At 35.3% G+C, this 20,839-nt stretch overlaps 2 protein-coding genes and 1 pseudogene across 2 annotated transcripts; 1 reads left to right on the top strand and 2 right to left on the bottom strand.

The window, feature by feature from the left end:
• Nucleotides 1-1,338: 1,338 nt before the first annotated feature.
• On the bottom strand, nt 1,339-1,842 carry LOC141619418 (uncharacterized). The gene has a single exon (XM_074436431.1). It carries the CDS (start codon nt 1,840-1,842, stop codon nt 1,339-1,341), a length of 504 nt encoding a protein of 167 aa, XP_074292532.1.
• Nucleotides 1,843-5,092: 3,250 nt separating this feature from the next.
• Nucleotides 5,093-6,013, top strand: LOC141619417 (U11/U12 small nuclear ribonucleoprotein 31 kDa protein-like; annotated as a pseudogene).
• Nucleotides 6,014-15,840: 9,827 nt separating this feature from the next.
• Nucleotides 15,841-16,992, bottom strand: LOC141619416 (uncharacterized). Its single transcript, XM_074436430.1, has one exon. It carries the CDS (start codon nt 16,990-16,992, stop codon nt 15,841-15,843), a length of 1,152 nt encoding a protein of 383 aa, XP_074292531.1.
• Between the last annotated feature and the right edge of the window lie 3,847 nt (nt 16,993-20,839).

Here is a 20,839-nt window from a genome sequence, read left to right as displayed (position 1 = left end):
TTGCAAGTATGTCTCTCTTTTTTCATACTCCGTATTAGATGTATATCCAATAACAACTTGGACATAATTTTTCACACATGAAACACGTAATGCCTTGTTGCATTACCAATGACTATGAGATCAAATTCCTTATTTTGTCGTACTACGCTTATATTGAAATGGTTCGGATTTCCTCTTGAACTCTACCCAAATTAACTTCGATTTGGATCAGACTAAATTACTAAAATGAACTAGGCCTTAAAGTAATAATGTGAAGTTCTTTATTCATTTATTTGACCCAAATGTATAACTCCCTATTATTAATTTACGGTTTTGTGTTGTTAATATATGATAGGTAAACATATCAGAGGTGTAGCTACCTAGTAGCATGGGGTAGCAGCCGCTACCCTAAATCCCGAAAATTTGACTAAGAAGATGAAATTTTGCTACCCCGTATCTATCGCTGATATGTGTCAAAGGATAAATAAATAATACGTTTCTAAGGTAACATCAGATTGTACATGGTCTAGTGATAAAGTATAAGTACATCTCTCAGGAGAGTTGGGTTCGACTCCTACAATAAGTAATTTTTTTACAGGTGTTGAGTTGTATATGTACCCACATTATCTTTTCACCTAAATAATATCTCTCCTAATATCCTATATATTCTCTAATCCCGAACTCCATTTTCCTCGAAAGCTCGTTTGGGCTCGTTTATAGTTTTTTTTGTATAATCTTTATATTGTAATATTATTATTATTTCAAATTATATTTTATTTAGATATTTATATAAGTGTTATAATATAATAATTTTTAATATTTTATAATTTTATTTGTTTTTCAAAAATACTTATATTTAATTAGATTTAAAAGGTGAGAAAGTGAAAATATATAATGATAAAACGAGCTCGAGCTTTTCCCGGGCCGAGTTCGAGTTTCAATTTTTTAGGCTCGACGAGCCCAAGCTTGAGCCAAAAAATGCTTAATGAAAGGTCTTAACTATCTAGGATTTGAGGCACTGTCATTTCCGTCAACAACCATATCAATTATCGCGAAAACATTTTTTTCGGATTTACAAATTGAAAGTGTAGTTCTTAATGACAAAAAAAACAAATTGTTTATAAAAAAAAATCTATGTTGTTATTGTGCTCACAGCTTCACGCTACTTTCGCTACCCCAAATTTTCAATCCTGGCTTCGCCCCTGATAACATATTACTCCCATAATCAATTAAGTGGGTTATGAACATGGCCGGTCTTGAACATTTGGAGGCCCTAGGCAAAATAGTAAAACGGGGCCCTTTTTAAAAAAATTATTCAATTAATTAATGTGTCATTGGCTACTACACGATATTAAGAAATCATAAAAAGCGCGATCTATGAGCGTTTTGAAATGCAAAGTCATTAATGATAACATCAACATCGATGTTTTCTAAAAGTTCTTTCTCGATTGATAACATTACAAGACCATTCAACCGTTCTTCCGACATTGACGACCTCAAGTAGGTTTTGATCAATTTCAACTTCGAAAAACTTCTTCCAGCTGATGCCACAGTTACCGGAACTGTTAAAAAAATTCTATATGCGATTGAAGCATTTGGATAACAATCTGCAGATTTGACAAACTCAAGAATATCAGTCACAGACAGTAATGTATTTGGCAAAGTAGATTGCAACACTTTCAATTTTGAGTAAAGATCATTTATATCAACATCGGATGTATATGTAGAGTAAAAAGTTAAGCAACATTCTCTCAATTCCTTTTCATCTAAAGACTTTATGTTTTTATAATCGAACAAAAATCCAAAAATACTTCCAAATGTTTTTAATTGCTCAAATCTGCTTTTCAACGAAGCAATTGCCATATCAACCACCACCAAAAAATATTCAAGTCTAAATACTTCTTAAGGTGATTGGTTTTGTTCATCTTCTTGATTAGTTTCATCAAAATGTCTTTTTCTAATAATGTGACGCCTTTTCGGAAGAGTAGGCTCTACATCCATATCAAGTGCAATAGTTTTAGCAATATTCATACAAGAAAGAAAGCCATTAACACTAAACTTCTCAAAATATGACCCTATACCTTCAACATGTACTATTGTGGTGTCAATACACATGGACTTAGATTGCAATTTCTTACTCACCTTATTTATAACAAATAAAATTTCATACCAAATAATCATACCAAGCAAAAAATCAAAGCTCCCAAGTGCATTATACAAACTCTCAACTTCACTCTTTGATTTTGCATCACTATCACAAGATTCATATAAAAGTGACAACGCCAATCTTAACTCAGGTGCTTGAAATCTAATGGCTTTAATACTTTTAATTCGATTCTCCCAACGAGTATTAGATAAAAATTTCAAAGTAAAGTCAGGAACATTATCACGCAAAATCTTCCATCTTTTTGAGGAACCAGAAAACAATGCATATATACGTTGAACAATACCAAAAAATGAAACAACTCTAGTACAAGAATGTGCCATATCGTTAAGAGCAAGATTCAAACTATGACAAGCACAAGGCATATATAATGCACTCGGGTTCACTTCAAGTAAATGTTTTTGTACACCTTGATGCTTCCCTTTCATATTGGAGCCATTATCATAACCTTGACCTCCTACATCTTCAATATTAAGATCAAGAGACTTTAAAACCTTTTGCAATTCAATAACAAGTCTCAATCCCGTTCTAACAGTCACCTCCAAAAATTCTAAAAAGTACTCTTCAATTTTTATTTATTCACTTGACATATTCACGCATCGTATTATCAAAGTCATTTGTTCTTGATGAGCAATATCATGAGTACAAACAAGAATAATCGAGAAATATTTTGCCTCTTTTATAGTTTTGATTATTGAACTTTTCCAATTATAAGCCAAAAGAGAGATCAATTCATTTTGAATTTTATGTTCAAGATAATGGTGATGAATGTCATGATTTTGAATCCTTCTAAAATGATCTTGCATTACCACATCAAATTCAGCAATTATTTCAATTAATCCTAAGAAATTACCATTATCACCTTTATATTATTTTTCATTAGATCCTCCAAATGTCAAGTTACGAGTAGCAAGGCATTTCACGGCTGAAAATATTCTAAGTAACACTTGCCTCCATCAATTTTTCTCTTTCATAATTGTTACCTGCAAGTTTTTATCAATTGTTTCACACGTATCTAGCCTTACTCTCGTTTCATTCCAAGTAAACATGTTACTCATATGCTCGGTACTATTTTCAAGTCGTTTTAATCTTTCAGTTATACGCTTCCAATCAAGTAAACCATCATTTGCCAACAAACTTTTATTAGTAATAGATCTAAACAACTTACAACAAAAACAAAATACTTTGTCAACATGTTTAGAATAAACCAACCATTTTCTATCACTAATCTCACTATTTTTCATCTTTCTAGAAAAATAAGCATCCTTAAAATGTCTATTATTATTATCATCAAGAGGGTAGTCAATATTCAATTATCTTATATGCCCTTTTTTAATTATAATATCTCTTGTCTTGTTATCAAGATTGGTCCAATTCATAGGATCATAAATATCAATAAAAGAATTGGATATATTTGGCACATTAGACTCATTTCCAATATTATTTTCGTTAACTTCGTTTGGCACATTATTTGGCAAATTAGACTCATCTCTAACGTTATCTTCATCAACATCAATTGGCACATCAAATTCATTTGGCGAATTAGACCCATTTCCAACATTATCTTCATCAATATCAATTGGCACATCATTTGGCAAATTAGACTCATTTCCAACATTATCTTCATCAACATCAATAGAGTCATTGTTGTGATCATTTTCATTGACAACATTTCGAACAATAAATTTGTTAATAGCACCTTGTTGTGATTTTATTAACTCCTTGGTAAGGATTTTTTTTTTTCTTTCTTTTCTCACATCCAGATAAATGCTTTTTAGGTAACATTGTAAACAAGAATTAAAAAACTGACTTAACAATCAATAATTAAAATAAATAAAAATTGAATAATAGCACAACAACAAAAACTGACTTAAACATTAATTAACATCTCAAATTCTCAACAATACATGCTGACATGCTGTAAAACGGAAAAAAATCTGAACACACATACAAGAAGTCAACAACAACACAATTAAATAATTAAAAATTAACAATCAATAATTAAAATAAATAAAAATTGAAGAACAAAAAGGAATTCGGATTTAGGAGACCCTGATTAGCGGAGAGGCGAAAGGCGGACGAAGATTAATGAAAGCGAGCAGTAGAGACACGGCCACACGGATACTTTACTCCTTATGATAATCCTAATTTTGAATAATAAAAGAGTTGATTTTTGTCTTTTTGAAGAACCCTAGAAATTTAATAAGGAAAATTGATTTGAGTTTTGGGCAAAAAAGTATCAGTTATTAAACAGACAAGGGAGAAGAAAAAGTCAATAGAAAAAGTTACCTTATTTTAATAATTTCTAAAAAGTTATAAATATATTATGTACTCTTCCTTGCTTTCCTGCGTCGTTTACAAATTTGTTATTTTTTTATTTTTTTTACATTGGGCCCCTATTAATTTTGGGCCCTTGTCAAATGCCAACCAAAACGGGCCTTAGGGCCGGCCTTGGCGTAAATTGTTATTTAGTAAGTTGAAAAATAAGAAAAACGATGCCCGATCTAAAAAAACGGTGGTGATGGAAGTGTCTACATCGAAATTCAGAAGTTAGTTGTAAAAATGCAAATAAGTGGTGGTAATTTTTATAAAAAACGTATATACGTGTTAGTTAATTTGTAATTTTCTCGGTAATTAATCCGTCCTTTAGGTTTAAAAAAAAAAATTCGAATCGATACTGAAAGAGAACAAGCACATCACTGCAAAGGTATATTTCTTGCAAAGCGTCTTGCTTGTGACGGCCACTATCCGTCATTAGCTTGATGCACTATCAAATCATGAGCATGACGGATAGTGACCCTCTCACAATATGCAAGTGGGAGGGCAAGTGGGGCGCTCCATATTCGTCCCACTTGCCCTCCCACTCGCAACTGTGTGAGAGGGCCACTATCCGTCACAAGCTTGTGACGGATAGTGTCCGTCACAAATGAGAAATTGCCTATTTCCTGATACTTAAAGGCTGAAACACAAAGGGGAGAGGGTAATAACCCTAAAGCAAGGAAGATAAGCGATAGCGATGAAGACGAGACTTTGTACTACCGTTATGCGACCCCATCAAATCCATCATTATCATCATCATCATCATCACACACCACTACCAACCACCACATGACACCACGAATCACCTTAGTCCCATCTAAATCCACCGTCTACGTCAGCAATCTTGACTTCAGCCTCACAAATTCAGATCTCTTCACTATCTTCTCCACCTTCGGCAAGGTTGCCCGCGTCACCGTCCTCAAGGATCGATCTACGCGTCGCAGCCGCGGTGTTGCCTTCGTGTTATTCGTCTCCCGTAACGACGTCGTCTCCTCTGCCAAACAGATGAACGGCAAGCTCCTCAACGGCCGACAATCACCGCTTCCATCGCTGCAGACAACGGTCGCGCGCCTGAGTTCATTCGGCGGTGTGTGTATAAGGATAAGTCGAGGTGTTATGAGTGCGGCGAGGAGGGGTATTTGAGCTACGAGTGTCTCCGAAATCAGCTTGGAAAGAGGGAATGACCTGTCCCTAAAAAGGGGCGGAGGTTCGTGCAGGGATCTAACATCAAAGATGGTGGTGTTGACGGCGGCGATGACGATGACAATGAGGATGAGGATACAAGTGTGTTTGATGAGGATAATTGGGCGTCTGTTGTTGATAATGGTGCTGATCAGAGGTTGCTAATGAAAGATGAGGTTTAAGATAAGAATAGGAAAAGGAAGAAGGTGAAGAAGGCCACTTATTTTAGCGACGAGAGCGGTGAGGATGATTGATTAATTAATTGTTCACAAATTTGCTGATTATTGGGTTCTTAACATTCAAAATTTCAAATGTGATTTGTATATTGATAATTTTGAATTCAACATTTTGTATTGATCGCCTTTCTAAGTGTTTTGATGTCCAAATTGCATTGCTACTCGTTAATTAAAGCTTATAGTTACTCGTTACTTAAAGATTGAAATGTTGACGATTAGTGTTATTATTCGCGAAATTGTTTGGTTCACGTTGCTGAGCTAATGTGCGGAGTATATGCGTCGACAATGAACAAGTTTTCACTTGTCTAAAAAAAAGACAATGAACAAGTTTTCGGCTGAGTTGGTACCATTTTTATGGATATGGATCCTCTCTATTTTGTTTCTCTTCATTTCTTCATTTCCTTTATTTTCATGCGTAAATTTAGAACCGTTAGATATTGTTAAAATGCGATCTGGACCATTAATAGAAACTTGTCTCTCCATTTCTTTTTAGGAAATGGGGAGAAAATGTACTCCATTTTTATATACCAAATTTTAGTGATGGATTTTACCATTATGAAGCCCAGCCTTTTAGGATGGAGGGATTTTAAATGAAGGGCGAGAAAGGGGAAGATCTTTTGACGGATAGATTCCTAGGAAAAGGAAGGGGACTAGAGGGGTTTTTTTTTTCGGAATTACTTTTTCACAATACGTGTTTTACTTAATCACATACATTTTCTCATAAAATTTCCATAACCCTACCCTCACTCCCAAATTATGTTCTACCCTCCTCAATTAGCCCTCTCAAATCCCAACCAAACAACCACCCTCCCTCCACCCTCAATCAAACACACACCTAACCACTGTCACTCATCGAAGACAGCATATAACTCACTGAATTGTAGAACGAAGGTGGTGGTGGTGATGTTCATCGGAGAAATTATTATTTTCCGATTTTAAACAAAATTGGGTAGAAGATAAATTAATCATCAAATGACATATAAATTTGGTGGATGATAAATACACAGCAAGTAAAAATGGTGAATGGTGATAAACAACAATCAATAGATGACGTTGAAGTCACCGGCCCTATTAGGCTTTTCGTCTTTCAAGTGGATGTATGCTAGGTTTACATTGTAATTTGTCTTTTCTCCATTTTATCTAATTCATTAATAAATTTTTCAAAATGGGGTTGAATTATGATTAAACCCTAATATAGATTATGATATTTTAGTAGAACTTTTTGCATTTATTTCTTGAAGGTGTACAGGTAAGTTTTTATGCGTTATTATCGTTCTCGATCTTTCGGTTTTGGATTGATTGATGTGATAAAATATGATGTTGGAAGATGAGGATGATAGGTTGATTCTGTTAGAAATTATTAATCTTATTATTTCGACATATTCATATTTGTGATATTTAATTTAGTCATAAAATTAAATCTTGATCTTATGCATGCAAACATAAATAAATATAGGGAAGAAATCGTCATTCTTACTATGAAGGTTTCAGATATATGGGCACAAATGAGTTCTCCTACTCACTTGTTCTTGAGCTTTCCTTACAAATGGAAGAACAAGGATTCAAGGATAGAATCCCTCCCAAAGATGAATACCCAAGATAACCTCTTAAAAATAAATATTATTTGAATCTAGAACAATATTTATCTTACTAAAAAATTAACCCAAAATATTGTTTTGGTCTCTTGTTTTTTTCGGTCAAGAGAAGAGGGAAGAAGGAGTAATTCTCTCTCTAAAAATCTATATGTTTTTAGATGTTAAGAATGAATGAATATCCTCACACATTATGTTGTAGTGTATATTAGAAAAATATAGAGCAAAAACCCTTGGCCTTGCTCTAGGAAAACCGGGTATGGGGGGGGGTGCCAAGGGCCAATGCATGACCAAGATGCTCTTCACAAAAGCAACTAGGTATACATGGCTAGAATGTGTAGTAATCATTTTGTTTCCACTTAAATAATTAACACACATTAAACATTACACTCCCTCCATTTTTTTCGGCACTTATATAAAATGGGAAGTCCATTTTATATTTTGTCATTTGTCAATTTGTCACATGTCACAAATTCCATGACATTATGTGTATAAAATGTATTTTTAACAATTAAAAATCAACATATTAATAAAATATGTCACTTATAAAATTAACCTAGTAATTAATAATTACTTGGACCAAAAAGTGTTTCCGAATTATAAACTACAACATTCTGTATTTATAATAATTTATTCATTCCATTTTAATTGTTTCCGTAAACAAAAATTTCATCTAAGTAATAAGACAATTCTATAACTTAGACCGCATCTTATTTAATCAAATTACAATGAGACACGTAAACATTACTTCCAAAATCATCCGTTAATTTTAAGTAATTTAATTAACCCGTATCGTTATACGATCAATTAAATAATCAATTAAGAGTGTCACCCTTTAGGTATGACCTAAGGGGATCAACTGATCATCACCGTCGCACGACAGTAATGTCAAACTCTAGTCAGCCAATCATTACCGATATGTGTGGACCAGTTGACTGTAAAATATTACATCCCACATGTATTCTTAAAATGAGATTTAAACATGTGATCATCATGATCAACAGTTGTGATCGCATTATTGTCGGAGGACACATATTCCAACAATCTCCCACTTGTCCTCGACAAGTGTGCGTCACCAATTATCTTGTCCTATTACTATCTTCCACTCAATGCAAGGTGTCTTTTGGGTCGTACTTGCAAGTGATCATATCGAGAGTGGTTTCCTCGATCTGGAGAATAACTGATTGACCGGATTTATCTACCATAGATGCCTTCCGAGCGTGGCCACGCATTTCTAGTTCATTACTCCTCGAGTGGCCCTGAGATATTGTTATAACCCTGACAAGGGGTGGACAATTCCTATCGCACTTATTCCCTTCGACTAGCCACAACCATCATAACCCAAAATATGCCCATTTGACCCCATTTACGAAGGTCGTAGTAACATAAATCAAAGTTAATCAAATCCGTGCCACTTTAGGCGAACAGTCTTTAGTCAAAAGAATCGACTCATTAGAATACTATAGTAGCTCTCGCCACGACCAGGCTATATAAATTTGCCAGAACTCTATAAGCGGTCATAAGGCCCGACAAAGTGTTCCTAACAGTCTGCCTATGTGATCGACTAGTCATCTCACATGACTCCATGGCACTTGAACTTGCCATCAATCGCATCACACTATAGTCACTTCGAGACGTCACCTCATGTAAGTGACTATGGGCGAATACAATGCTAATCCGTGTTCACTTTAACGGGGTTCAATTGTCTCTACAATCCGTTTGGATGTAACAAAGTATAAGGTGAGTTAATAATAACTCAAACGACGAATGTCGACATCACATCCGGGTAGTCAATACCATATTACAACCTTGTGATGTATATCGTAAGTGTGTAAACACTAGTCGATTGCAATAGAAGTTTAACATACCATATGTCCATGTGTTCATACTTCTTGTATTACACTTCCTTTATATTCATGTTATCTATCATAGCATGAACCTTACCAAGTACACATCTAGATTCCCAACCTAGGTTTAGTTTCTTTATCTTGAAAGAAATTTCTTGTTGATTATCACATAACAAACGAATTATGGTGGGTAATATAACTTGCACTGGTCAAGTGTTCTACCAACTCACAATGCACTAGGTATACGTTTTGTAGGGTCTTGCAACAATTGTCAAGATGATTAGCCTAGCACTTCTCATAAGTCCTAGCATATTAGAAAATACTAGTTTTGAGTAACTTCTTACTATAACAAGTATCTTTTTCAAACTTCTTATTTCTCCTTTCAGCTTGAATAGCTTAGGATTTTCATAAATCCTTACGTGTGTTCAAACTTCAATACGTGCAACTTCTTGTCACATAACAGAGTGTTCTGTCCAACACTGGAATAGCTCATTAGTTCTCCTCGAGAATTCATGACGATTATTCTATGGCTTGCCAATGATTCATCATGCTCTTATGCATATGATTCATTAATGGACATGTGCATGATTATTCTAATGGCGGAAACATTAGTAATTTAATCATGTGATCAACCATTTTTAGGTTCAATGAATGACCATGACTGCTTATGGTAATTCCATTTTCATTGACATGAATAACCTACGTTTCTCTATGATTTGATGTGTATATCTCAATACTTATCCAACATCCCATGATATGATTGGATTCATCATAGTCCATTTTCATCCAGAATTGAAAACTCAAACATATCTTTGTGAAAGATAGTATTAGCTCGTCATTCTCAATGAGTAATGAGTTATAAATTTTACAAGATGATTGCTCCCACTAAATTACATGTCTTCACATGATAATTCCAAACTCCCACTCAATTCCATATGTTTCGCAATTGACTACTCAATCGAAACATTTCAAGAATTGAAATACATTTTGCTTTGCCAAGTTATTAAGATAAAACCAAATATGTTCCTAACATATCTTTTCAAAATACCTATTTTGAAAAGGTTTTAATCTTAAACTTTATGGAAAGAGATTTTTAATCTTTAACTCATTCATTTTATAATGATGCGTAGTAATGTCATTATTTAAATGTGAATTTCATTTAATACACGTCCTTCTAAAAATACCCTTTTCCGGAAGGAGGTTTAACCATTTTATTTTCATAATGAGGTTAAATAATGACACTAGCATGGTTAACAATTAACTTAGCTCTTGTAGATATCGGCATATCTTTCTTTGCAACTTTTAGTCATAAATCTCATTTATTTTCAAGGATGCAACTTTGTTTCATTTAGGCTATTATGTAAATATCAATATTGAAACTCATGGTCAAGTGTTGTTCATAAACTAGCCAAATCTCTTGTTAAGACTTTTCATTAGTCATTTTCTTCCAAAACTTTCTTTTGGTCTCCTCGTGTAGTTATCTTAAGAACATATTCTTTTGATTACTTCATTTGGTCTCTTTTGTCATGTAGATCTCATCTATTCGAGACCATAGATCTCATCTATTCGTGTATACTATCTATTTGTGTCGTCATTTTTCTCCCACTTTATCTTTAGAATAAGTACACTAGATATTCAAAGATAGCTTATGAGACACAAATAATGATTTTGAAGTATAAGGAGGACTATCTCATAGATTGACTAATAGTTTTAGATTTGATGAGTGTACTTGGTAATTTACATTCCTTTAGGAGAGTTCATCAACTCAACATCACTTTATAATTGATCATACACAAGCCTTAAGCTTGTGGACATATAATGAATCCCATCATTATAGTTGTCTATTGGATCACTTTAAGTAGATGATCATATGTTTCTATGTACAAGCATATAAAGACGAATTTTTAGAACAAGGAAATATGATAAAAGGGGTGACTTGGGTTGCAAACCAAGCCACCATAATCCAAAATACAACAATTGTTTAGAAAGGATCAACTATTTCCATGTTGAACACGGAAATCAAAATAGTTCTAAAAATCCGAAACATAACTTAAAATAAGACAATAATAAAAAGCCAAGCTTCATTGGAAGCTACTCCTAGCTCCTTGATGATTTCTCAAGCTTGCTTTTCCTTTCCTTTGTCTTTGCTTGGAGGAGGCCCTATTTACAATAAAAAGGGGATACATTATCACAACTTTGTATCAAAATACCATAGTTGAATTAGAAACATAAAAGAAAGGATAGTCATTTACCTACTGGAGTGATCTTTCCAGCTTTAATGTCACCAAGATACTTGGAACAATTCCTTTTCCAATGTCCAACACCATTACAATAATGGCATTTATCAAGAGGACCCTTCTTGGTCTTGGAAGTTCTAGCTTCAAAAGTCTTAGCCTTGGTGGACATGGGAGCTTGTCTCTTACCCTTTTTCCCATTCTTCTTGAACTTCCCCTTGCTCTTGGTGCTTATGTTAAGCACATCCTTAGGTGGGTTAACATTTAACCCCATGTCTCTTTCTGCTTGCACAAGTAACTTGTGCAACTCTTCAAGAGACACGTCCTTGTCTTGCATGTTAAAATTCACCCGGAATTGAACATACGCTTTGACTTTGGATAAGGAGTGTAGAATCCTATCTACAATGAGTTCTTTGGGGATTTCAACTTTTTGAATCTTCAAAGTCTCGACTAGCTCAAACAATTTGAGCACGTGAGGGCTAACCTTTTGGCCCTCCTTGAAATCGAGATCAAAGAATGCCGAGGCCGCCTCATATTGGACGGTCCTCGGAGTTTGTGAAAACATTGTCACAAGTTTGGAATATATTTCATTAGCGGTGCCCATTTTAAAGGCTCTCCTTTGGAGATCCGCCTCCATCGCAAAAATCAACACATTTTTCATTGCGGCGGATTCTTTGTGGTAAGCCTCGTATGCTTCCCTAGTGGCGATACTCGACCTAGCATTAGCTTCGGGTAGAGAGGCCTCGGTGAGGTAACGAAGCTTGTCGTCACCTTGGGCGGCTAATTTGTGTTGGGCATCCCAATCGGAGAAATTTGACCCATTCTTTTCAAGTTTATAACGATCCATGAAGGATCGGAGCCATGAAGCATTAGTGAGAGGTGCGGCGTTGGTGTTTGATGCGGCCATTTGTTATGAGAAATAAAAGTGGTCTACAAAACGAAAAATAGAAGAAATAAAACATTTGTCGTTTTCACAATAATAATAATACTTGTAACTTTAATTTAAACAAGTTTTATTGCATTTATCTAGTGACCTCTACCCAACTTGATAAATGATTCCAAGACCCAAATTCATATCAACTTAGGGCACGGTGTGCCGAAATACCCTTTATTAACATAACTTGGTGGATTAACCTTTTAATCGATTCTACTTTTAGAACTCTTGGTCGATAAAATTACATTAATATTTATCTCTAGCCTGAAACACATCCGGAAATCGTCGTGAATACTTTCGTTGAGTTCAACCCAAATTTCGAATAAATGTGTCCATGATCCAAATTTATATTAACTTAGGGCACGGTGTGCCGAAATACCCTTAATTAACATAAATTCGGTGGATAGACATTTATCACCCACTTCCCCTACGTAACAAGGTTTGTACCCCGGTGTGGCCGAGTGCACTCCCTCACGAAATAGATTTTCATGGTTTCTACTTTTTGGTAAGGCTAAGTCTCAATTGTTTATTTTTAGCGAGAGGTCATGTCAATTTATTATCTATCACGTTTTAAGCGAACTAAAGCGGTGAACTACGATAATTGTAATTGACACGGTTGATATACTCGATTTAATGACTATGCATGTTTTAGTTATGACGATTTAGCGATGAAAGCAACATATAAATAAAATGCAAAGCATAAATAAAATCCTAGTATAGCCTTCCTAAAATAGTAAATCTAATTAACTATTACATATTCGGAAACCAACTCCTTTGGTCCCTTGAACTTCGGTCTTGGCACGCATCTCGAGGTAACACCGGTTTCTTGGAAACTCCGGGAAATTACAAAGTAATAAATAAAATTATAAATGAATTACATAATTTCCTATTATACATTTTTAAATAAAATAAATCTATTAAATTACAAAACGGTGATACGAGATCACAATAAATTACAACCGAATCGATATTCCCATACATTTTGGGTAATATTAATTAAAACTAAGGCCGTACTAAGTAAAATTACATAATTCAAAAATTACATAAAATTAAAATATGACAATCATAAATAAAATGCAGCATTATAATATGTATGAACATGCCCAATTTTATGCTAAATCGCCTTTAAGGAGCCAATATCGTATATTAATCGGTTTTTATGGATTTGCGTGATCTAACCTTTTAAAATCACAATAATTACATAAAATCATATTTATGTAGTCGTTAATTACCCTAAACATCTTAGGACTCAAAATTAGTCTCCACTAACATATTGACAATAATTAACTTATATTTCTTAAAATTGTTCATAAATGGACTCAAAAATACAATATTATATCATAAACTTCAAATAAATCATTAAAAATTTCAAATAAATTTGAAATTTGAAATTAAACTCATGAACATTCTGGAAAAATACCATGACACTCATAATGCTCAAAAACTTAGGTTAAAAATTTCAAAAATTTATTGAGAAAAAAACAATGTTGCGGTTTATCGGATTTATCAATTATTATCATAAAAATATGAAAAAAGTTATTTTTATCAACTTTTCAATTTTAGATCTGAAATACATGATAAAATGCAACATATGACGTTTTTCCTTAGTCATGAAGTATGTTTTAGCAATTTTTTACTAATTAAAGTCACTATTTATGTGATTTTTCATCAAAAACTCATAAATCATGCATAAAGACTTAATTATAGCCAAATATTTTACACACATCTTGTAAAATTGTATGTGATAACATACTAAATTTCTATGACCAGATTCGAAATATAACTCATATTAACCTAATTTACCATTTAAATATGATTTTAATTTGAAAAATCCATATTTCGAGCATAACAACTCATATTATTATGAGCATTTACATGCCATCGGTATATCATATATGTGAAAATATATCCAAAAACCACTGGAAAAAACGAAGTTTAGCTATTTTTAGTCTAAAAATGACATTTTAATTATAAAAATCACATTTTAATGCCATTATTAATAAAAATGAACAATAAAATCCATAAATAAACCAAAATATCTTAAAAAAAATTTAGGATCAGAAACTTCAAAATGCATAATAAATTTCGTGATATATCATAACAAACACAAATTTATAAGTTTTATTTGTTAATCGTATAACTCGAAAAAACAATAACCAATTTGCATGCAAACAACCTAAGGATCATGATACCGCTTGTTAGAAAATATTAATCACATTATTTCGACATATTCATATATGTGATATTTAATTTAGTCATAAAATCAAATCTTGATCTTATGCATGCAAACATAAATAAATATAGGGAAGAAATCGTCATTCTTACTATGAAGGTTTCAGATATATGGGCACAAATGAGTTCTCCTACTCACTTGTTCTAAGTAATAAGACAATTCTATTACTTAGACCGCATCTTATTTAATCAAATTACAATGAGACACGTAAATATTATTTCCAAAATCGTCCGTTAATTTTAAGTAATTTAATTAACCTGTATCGTTATACGATCAATTAAATAATTAATTAAGAGTGTTACCCTTTAGGTATGACTTAAGGGGATCAACTGATCACCACCGTCGCACGACAGTAATGTCAAACTCTAGTCAGCCAATCATTACCGATATGTGTGGACCAGTTGACTGTAAAATATTACATCCCACATGTATTCTTAAAATGAGATTTAAACATGTGATCATCATGATCAACAGTTGTGATCGCATTATTGTCGGAGGACACATATTCCAACAGATTCCTTTATGATTGGTTGTGTAAACGTGTTTATCTCATGATGAAGACTTGGTGGCTTTACGAGGGTGGTGATGGAGGCGATGTTGGGGTGGTGAATTGTTGAGTCGTTGGGCCACCGGAGTAGAGAGGGTAGACAGACGGGTAGAGAGAGATGGTGTGGCTAGTTGCTTTTGGGTGAGGGGATGAGGAAAAATGACACGGATAAGATCGTAAAAAACGTATGTGAAAAAGTAATATCCGTATGTGAAAAAGCACAACTCTTTTTTTTCTCCTCTTTTTGGTGTAAACTAGGGTGTCCACCGTTAACAATAGTGTACAATCCCTTCGTCATCGCGGGTGCTCTCACGAAGAGGTAAACGGCTGGCTAAAGAGTTTGCTCTATTCCCATGGGCAGAGATCGAACCTCTGACCTCATGGTTAAAGGGATGAGGTGAGCAACCACCACACCAAACTCATTTGGTTAAAAAGATTGTTAGTGAGGCTTGATCCATCACCTCTTGGTTGAGATGCACTTGTTATTTTTTTGGGGAAAGTTAAGTATATATTAATAAAGCCCATCAAACAATTTGACAACTAGAGGTACACACACCTCTAATTAGTTACACTTTAACATAAGCTATTGACCCATTCCTGACTTCTCCTAGAACCAATTTTCACACGACTATATCTCATTCTCCATTGTAATAATTCCTTCACCTGTTTTATAAGCATAACAGGTAGAGGAATGACAGACTCAAGCCTACATCGATTACGAGCATGCCAGATCAAGTACATTAATTGTGCAACAGCAGCTGCAACCACCTGTTTCTTCAACAATGACCGCTCCCTAATTGCTATCCACCAATCAATGACCCCCTGGTAAGGCAAGCAAATACTCAACCAGTCCTCAAGCAGCCTCACACACTGCCTACTAAAAGAACAACTAAAGAACAGATGATTCAAGTCCTCCTCTTCAGCAGCACAGAGATAGCACCTATTACTCTGTGTTATGTGCATTCTCATCAATCTATCCTGAGTGAGCAGGCGTTTATGAGCTACTAGCCAAATGAAAAAATTGTGTTTTGGCAACATAATCCTATTATGTATCCATGGATACCAGAATATATCAGGGCCTGCATCCACAAGCCAACTATAGCCAAGCTTGACTGTATAATCAGACCCACTGTCTCTCCAGGCTTCATCATACAACCACGGTTTCAACTGAGTTTTGACAGCACATAGTCTTCTCCATGCCCAGCTAGTAGTGATTGTAGGTTCATAATCTTTCCAAGTGGTATTCTTTATATAGATAGTATGCACCCACTTCACCCATAAATGATCAGTTTTTTGCTCAACCCACCATACATACTTACCCATCAAAGCTACATTCCACTGGTGTAACAGTTTCAAACCCAAACCACCCTTTCTCCTTGGTTTGCATATCTGGTTCCATGATACAAGTGCAGGGGATTCTTTTTGTTCCTGACCATGCCACAAAAAGGCTCTGCAAATAGCATCAATGCTGTTAAGAACTGTTTTGGGTAGAATGAAGATCCTGGCCCAATAATTATGAAGGGTACTTAACACAGATTTAATGAGGGTGAGTCTCCCTGCATAAGAGAGATGTTTAGTCCCAAGTCTATCAATCCTCTCAGTCACCTTGTCAACCAAACACTGGCAGTCAAGGACCCCCAGACGTTTGGGGGCAATTTTAACCCCCAAATACCTAAAAGGGATCCCCCCTCTTTTCACACCAGATGCTTCCTCAATACACTTCATGATATCCTCATTCACCCCATTACTTTAAATATTTGACTTGCCATTGTTCATTTTAAGTCCAGAAGAGGCAGAGAAGGTCTCAAATGCCCTAAGCAACAATCTAACAGAATGCAAGTCACCTCTGCTGAACATGAGAAGGTCGTCAGCAAAGCATAAGTGGGTCAACTTCAACTTAGAGCATAAAGGATGATATCTAAACCCCTGATATTTATCCAACACACCCAACAATCTACTGAGATACTCAAGACATATTGTAAAGAGCAAAGGGAAGAGGGGATCCCCTTGCCTTAAACCCCTTTGTCCTCTAAAAAAGCCAAACACCTCTCCATTCAGGGCCAAAGAAAAGGTGGGGGATGTCACACATGCCATAATCAGGTTAATGCAGCTGGGGGGAAACTCTAAAGCACTCAACATATCATTCAGAAAACTCCACTCAATGGAGTCATACGCTTTCTGTAAATCAATTTTCAGCATAACCCTTGGGGAGCAAGCTTTCCTCTTATATAGCTTGATGAGGTCTTGACAGATGAGAATATTCCCCACAATATCTCTGTCTTTTACAAAAGCCCCTTGTGAAGGATTTATAATATCAGGCAAGATCAAGCTCAATCTATTACACAGCACTTTCGTCAAGCATTTATAAACTGTATTGCAGCAAACTGTATTGCAGCAGGCAATAGGCCTGAACTGCAATACACTATCAGGCAAGTCAACTTTTGGTACCAAAGTAAGGGTAGTGGTGTTCAATTCTTTCAAGAGTTGGCCAGACTCAAAAACATTTCTAATCGCCTTACACACCTCCCTGCCCACAATATGCCAAGAGTCTTTAAAAAATTGGCTACTGAATCCGTCAGGACCAGGTGCCTTGTCACCAGGTATAGAAAACATAGCACTTTTGATCTCTTCATCAGAGACAGGCTTGAGAAGGAGATCTCCGTGGTCTGCAGTCAAAATACTTCCATGCCTGACCACACTTTTACATATAGGTTTGACCGGGTTTGAAGTGCCCAACAACTTCTGATAGTAGTTTTCAAATGCAGGTTTTATGTCTTCAGGTTTAGAGCACACAACCCCCTCCATGTCATGAATGGAATACACCCTATTCTTCATTCTTCTTCTTTTGATGCTAGAATGAAAAAAAGAAGTATTATCATCCCCATCTTTAATCCAGGCTTCTTTTGCTTTCTGAGCTAAATAGTTGTTCCTGGCCTTGACCAGTTTAATGAGATCAGTAGCACAATCTTTTTCAGCATTGCATAGAGTACCATTCTTAGGATCCTGAATGAGCTGCTGCTGGAAGTGTTTCAAGGCCAATTCAGTAACATTGGTAAGGTTTTCAATGTCACTAAACTGAGCTTTATTCAAACTTTTAAGCTCAGGTTTTAACCTCTTCATCTTCTGTACCACTCTATACATAGGTGTACCCCTCATCTCCTGCTGCCAACTATTCTTCACAGTGGACTCAAAATCATCAGAGAGAGCCCACATATTAAAGTACTTAAACCCCGTTTTCCTTTTAATAATTTCCTCAGCAGAGTTGATAAGGCATGGACAGTGATCATAAAGACCTTCAGGGAGGAAGTTTGCCACAGCCTCAGGGAAAGTTTGAAACCACTGCTCATTAATCAAAACCCTGTCAATTCTGCTGTACACTTTTGTTGTAGCCTCATGCTTGTTATTCCACGTGTAATAAGAACCAAAGCTTTTCATGTCCTGCAGCTGACAGTCAGCTATCATCTTCCTCAAAGGAGCCATCTCAGCCCAAGACACCTCAACTCCACCAATTCTTTCATTTACCTCAGTTATACTAGTGAAATACCCACACAGCAACCATGGCCCATCAATCATACAGGAGTAATCCCTTAAAGAATCCCATAAAGAGGCTCTCTCTTGAATTCTGTTAAAACCATAGACAAGAGAGATGCACTTGTTATTACCACTGTGCAACATGCATTTTTTTCTCTCGTCTAAAATAAGCTTCACACACACACACACACACACACACACACACACACACACACACACACACACACACACACACACACACAAAACACACACACACACAAATATAAAGAAATGAAAAAAATCAAATAACCACCATGTATTTGCGTATTTTTACAAATAATCACCATGTATTTGTGTTTTTACAAATAAAAGCCAAACTCTCACGAATACTCCCCAATCACTACCGTATATTTGCGTCGAGACACATTTTTCTTATTTTCCGAATCGTTGGTTACCAATTTATGTCTAATACCCAAACTACCCTTTCCATTTACTCCTAATTACTCCCAAAATCATTCGATCATTTACAAAAATCGTCAAATTACTCCCAAATCACATGAATCCATAAATCCCCCAAATCCCTAACTAAACCCCAAATCTGTCGATCAACTGATCACAAATCATCATATTCATAGTTCACACAATTAAGTTATCTACAGCCAAGCTCCTAAGACCTACCATTATCATGCCATCCTAAATTGATCTCCTTCTTTATCACCAATCCATCATAATACTCCATAATTAAATCGACACCCATCATCAATAGTTGCCATTACTTTTTCGATTCTCATTCGGTACTACCATCACCATGGCAGCAGCCCAGAAACGATGGTAAGCACCACCATCCATTGAGGTCCTCACCTTCGCCGCAACCCCGATGCCATTTGACCACCGCTAAGGGTGAGCAAAACCGGATATTCGATTGGATACGGTTTTGGAAACCGTATCGGATATTCGGTTTTTTAAATCCCTCTTTTTAGTATCCTTATACGATACGATTGTTTTGTATATACAGAAACCGTATATCCGGTTTTTCCGTATATCCGGTTTTCAGCCTTACTTATGTAATTTAATATATTTTTTTCTTTTCTATGTGTGATTGTTTATTTTTTCGTAACTTAAAAGTGTTTTAAAAAGTTATAATAGTAAACAACTTATAAAGTTTAATACACTAATAAGGTTTAATCACCACCATATTGGATATTTTGTGATTTATGTATATATTTTAATATTTTATTCTAGAAAAAGGTAACCATATCGGATACCATATATCCGGTTTCATATTTTGCCAATCCTTATTTGATACGGTTTTTTTAAAACCGTATCGGATATCCGGAAATTCGTATCGGATATCCGGATATCCGTATAATTAAATTGGTATAACATATCGGATACGTATAATAAAACCGTATTGTACAATTTTGCTCAGCCCTAACCACCGCTACTCCTTGTTCACGCCGCCATGGTCTCCCCTGCATCACTTGCATAATCGGAACCGAACCCGGCGTCCACTTTTCGCCACCACTGTACTCCACTAACCTGCCCGAGCCTTTCCGACTACCATTTGAGCCATCGTAGCTTGAACTATCATTAGAGCAGTACCAAAGTCGAGCTTGGAACCGAAACCGAGATGTACTAGTGTAACAACCCAGATATTTTGGGACCCACAAAGGAACCTTGGGATGTGTGATGAGACCTTATACTAGACAAGAGGCCACTAGGGAGTGAATTATGACTATAAAGTGGACCGAGTATAACCTATATCAGACGTAGTGGAGTTCTTATAATGTCCGCCTATAGAAGGGTCGTCTTTAAACTATCATAACTTGAGATCTAAACATGGTGTTAATATGATTCCAATTGGATGTTTTCTTACGATTCGAACGGTAGGTCACACACCCAAAATGACCAAGAAACGAATGAGATATGACTTTTTTTATAAAAACTGGTCATTGTTGAGAACTGCGTAATACTCAACTGAGTCGATTGAACACTCGATGAAGTGGAGGTCTGTAATACTCCGTATTTAATAATTATGTAATAATAATATTTTTATTGTATT

Source organism: Silene latifolia, chromosome X (assembly GCF_048544455.1).
Source record: "Silene latifolia isolate original U9 population chromosome X, ASM4854445v1, whole genome shotgun sequence".
NCBI classification, from domain to species: Eukaryota; Viridiplantae; Streptophyta; class Magnoliopsida; order Caryophyllales; family Caryophyllaceae; genus Silene; species Silene latifolia.
Note: the sequence above shows the minus strand (reverse complement) of the source record. Positions and strands in the feature narration are given on the sequence as shown.

Excerpts from the sequence above, each read along its gene's own strand:
- LOC141619416 (XM_074436430.1), bottom strand. The coding sequence starts at position 16,992 with ATGAAGTGTATTGAGGAAGCATCTGGTGTGAAAAGAGGGGGGATCCCT.
- LOC141619418 (XM_074436431.1), bottom strand. The coding sequence starts at position 1,842 with ATGGCAATTGCTTCGTTGAAAAGCAGATTTGAGCAATTAAAAACATTT.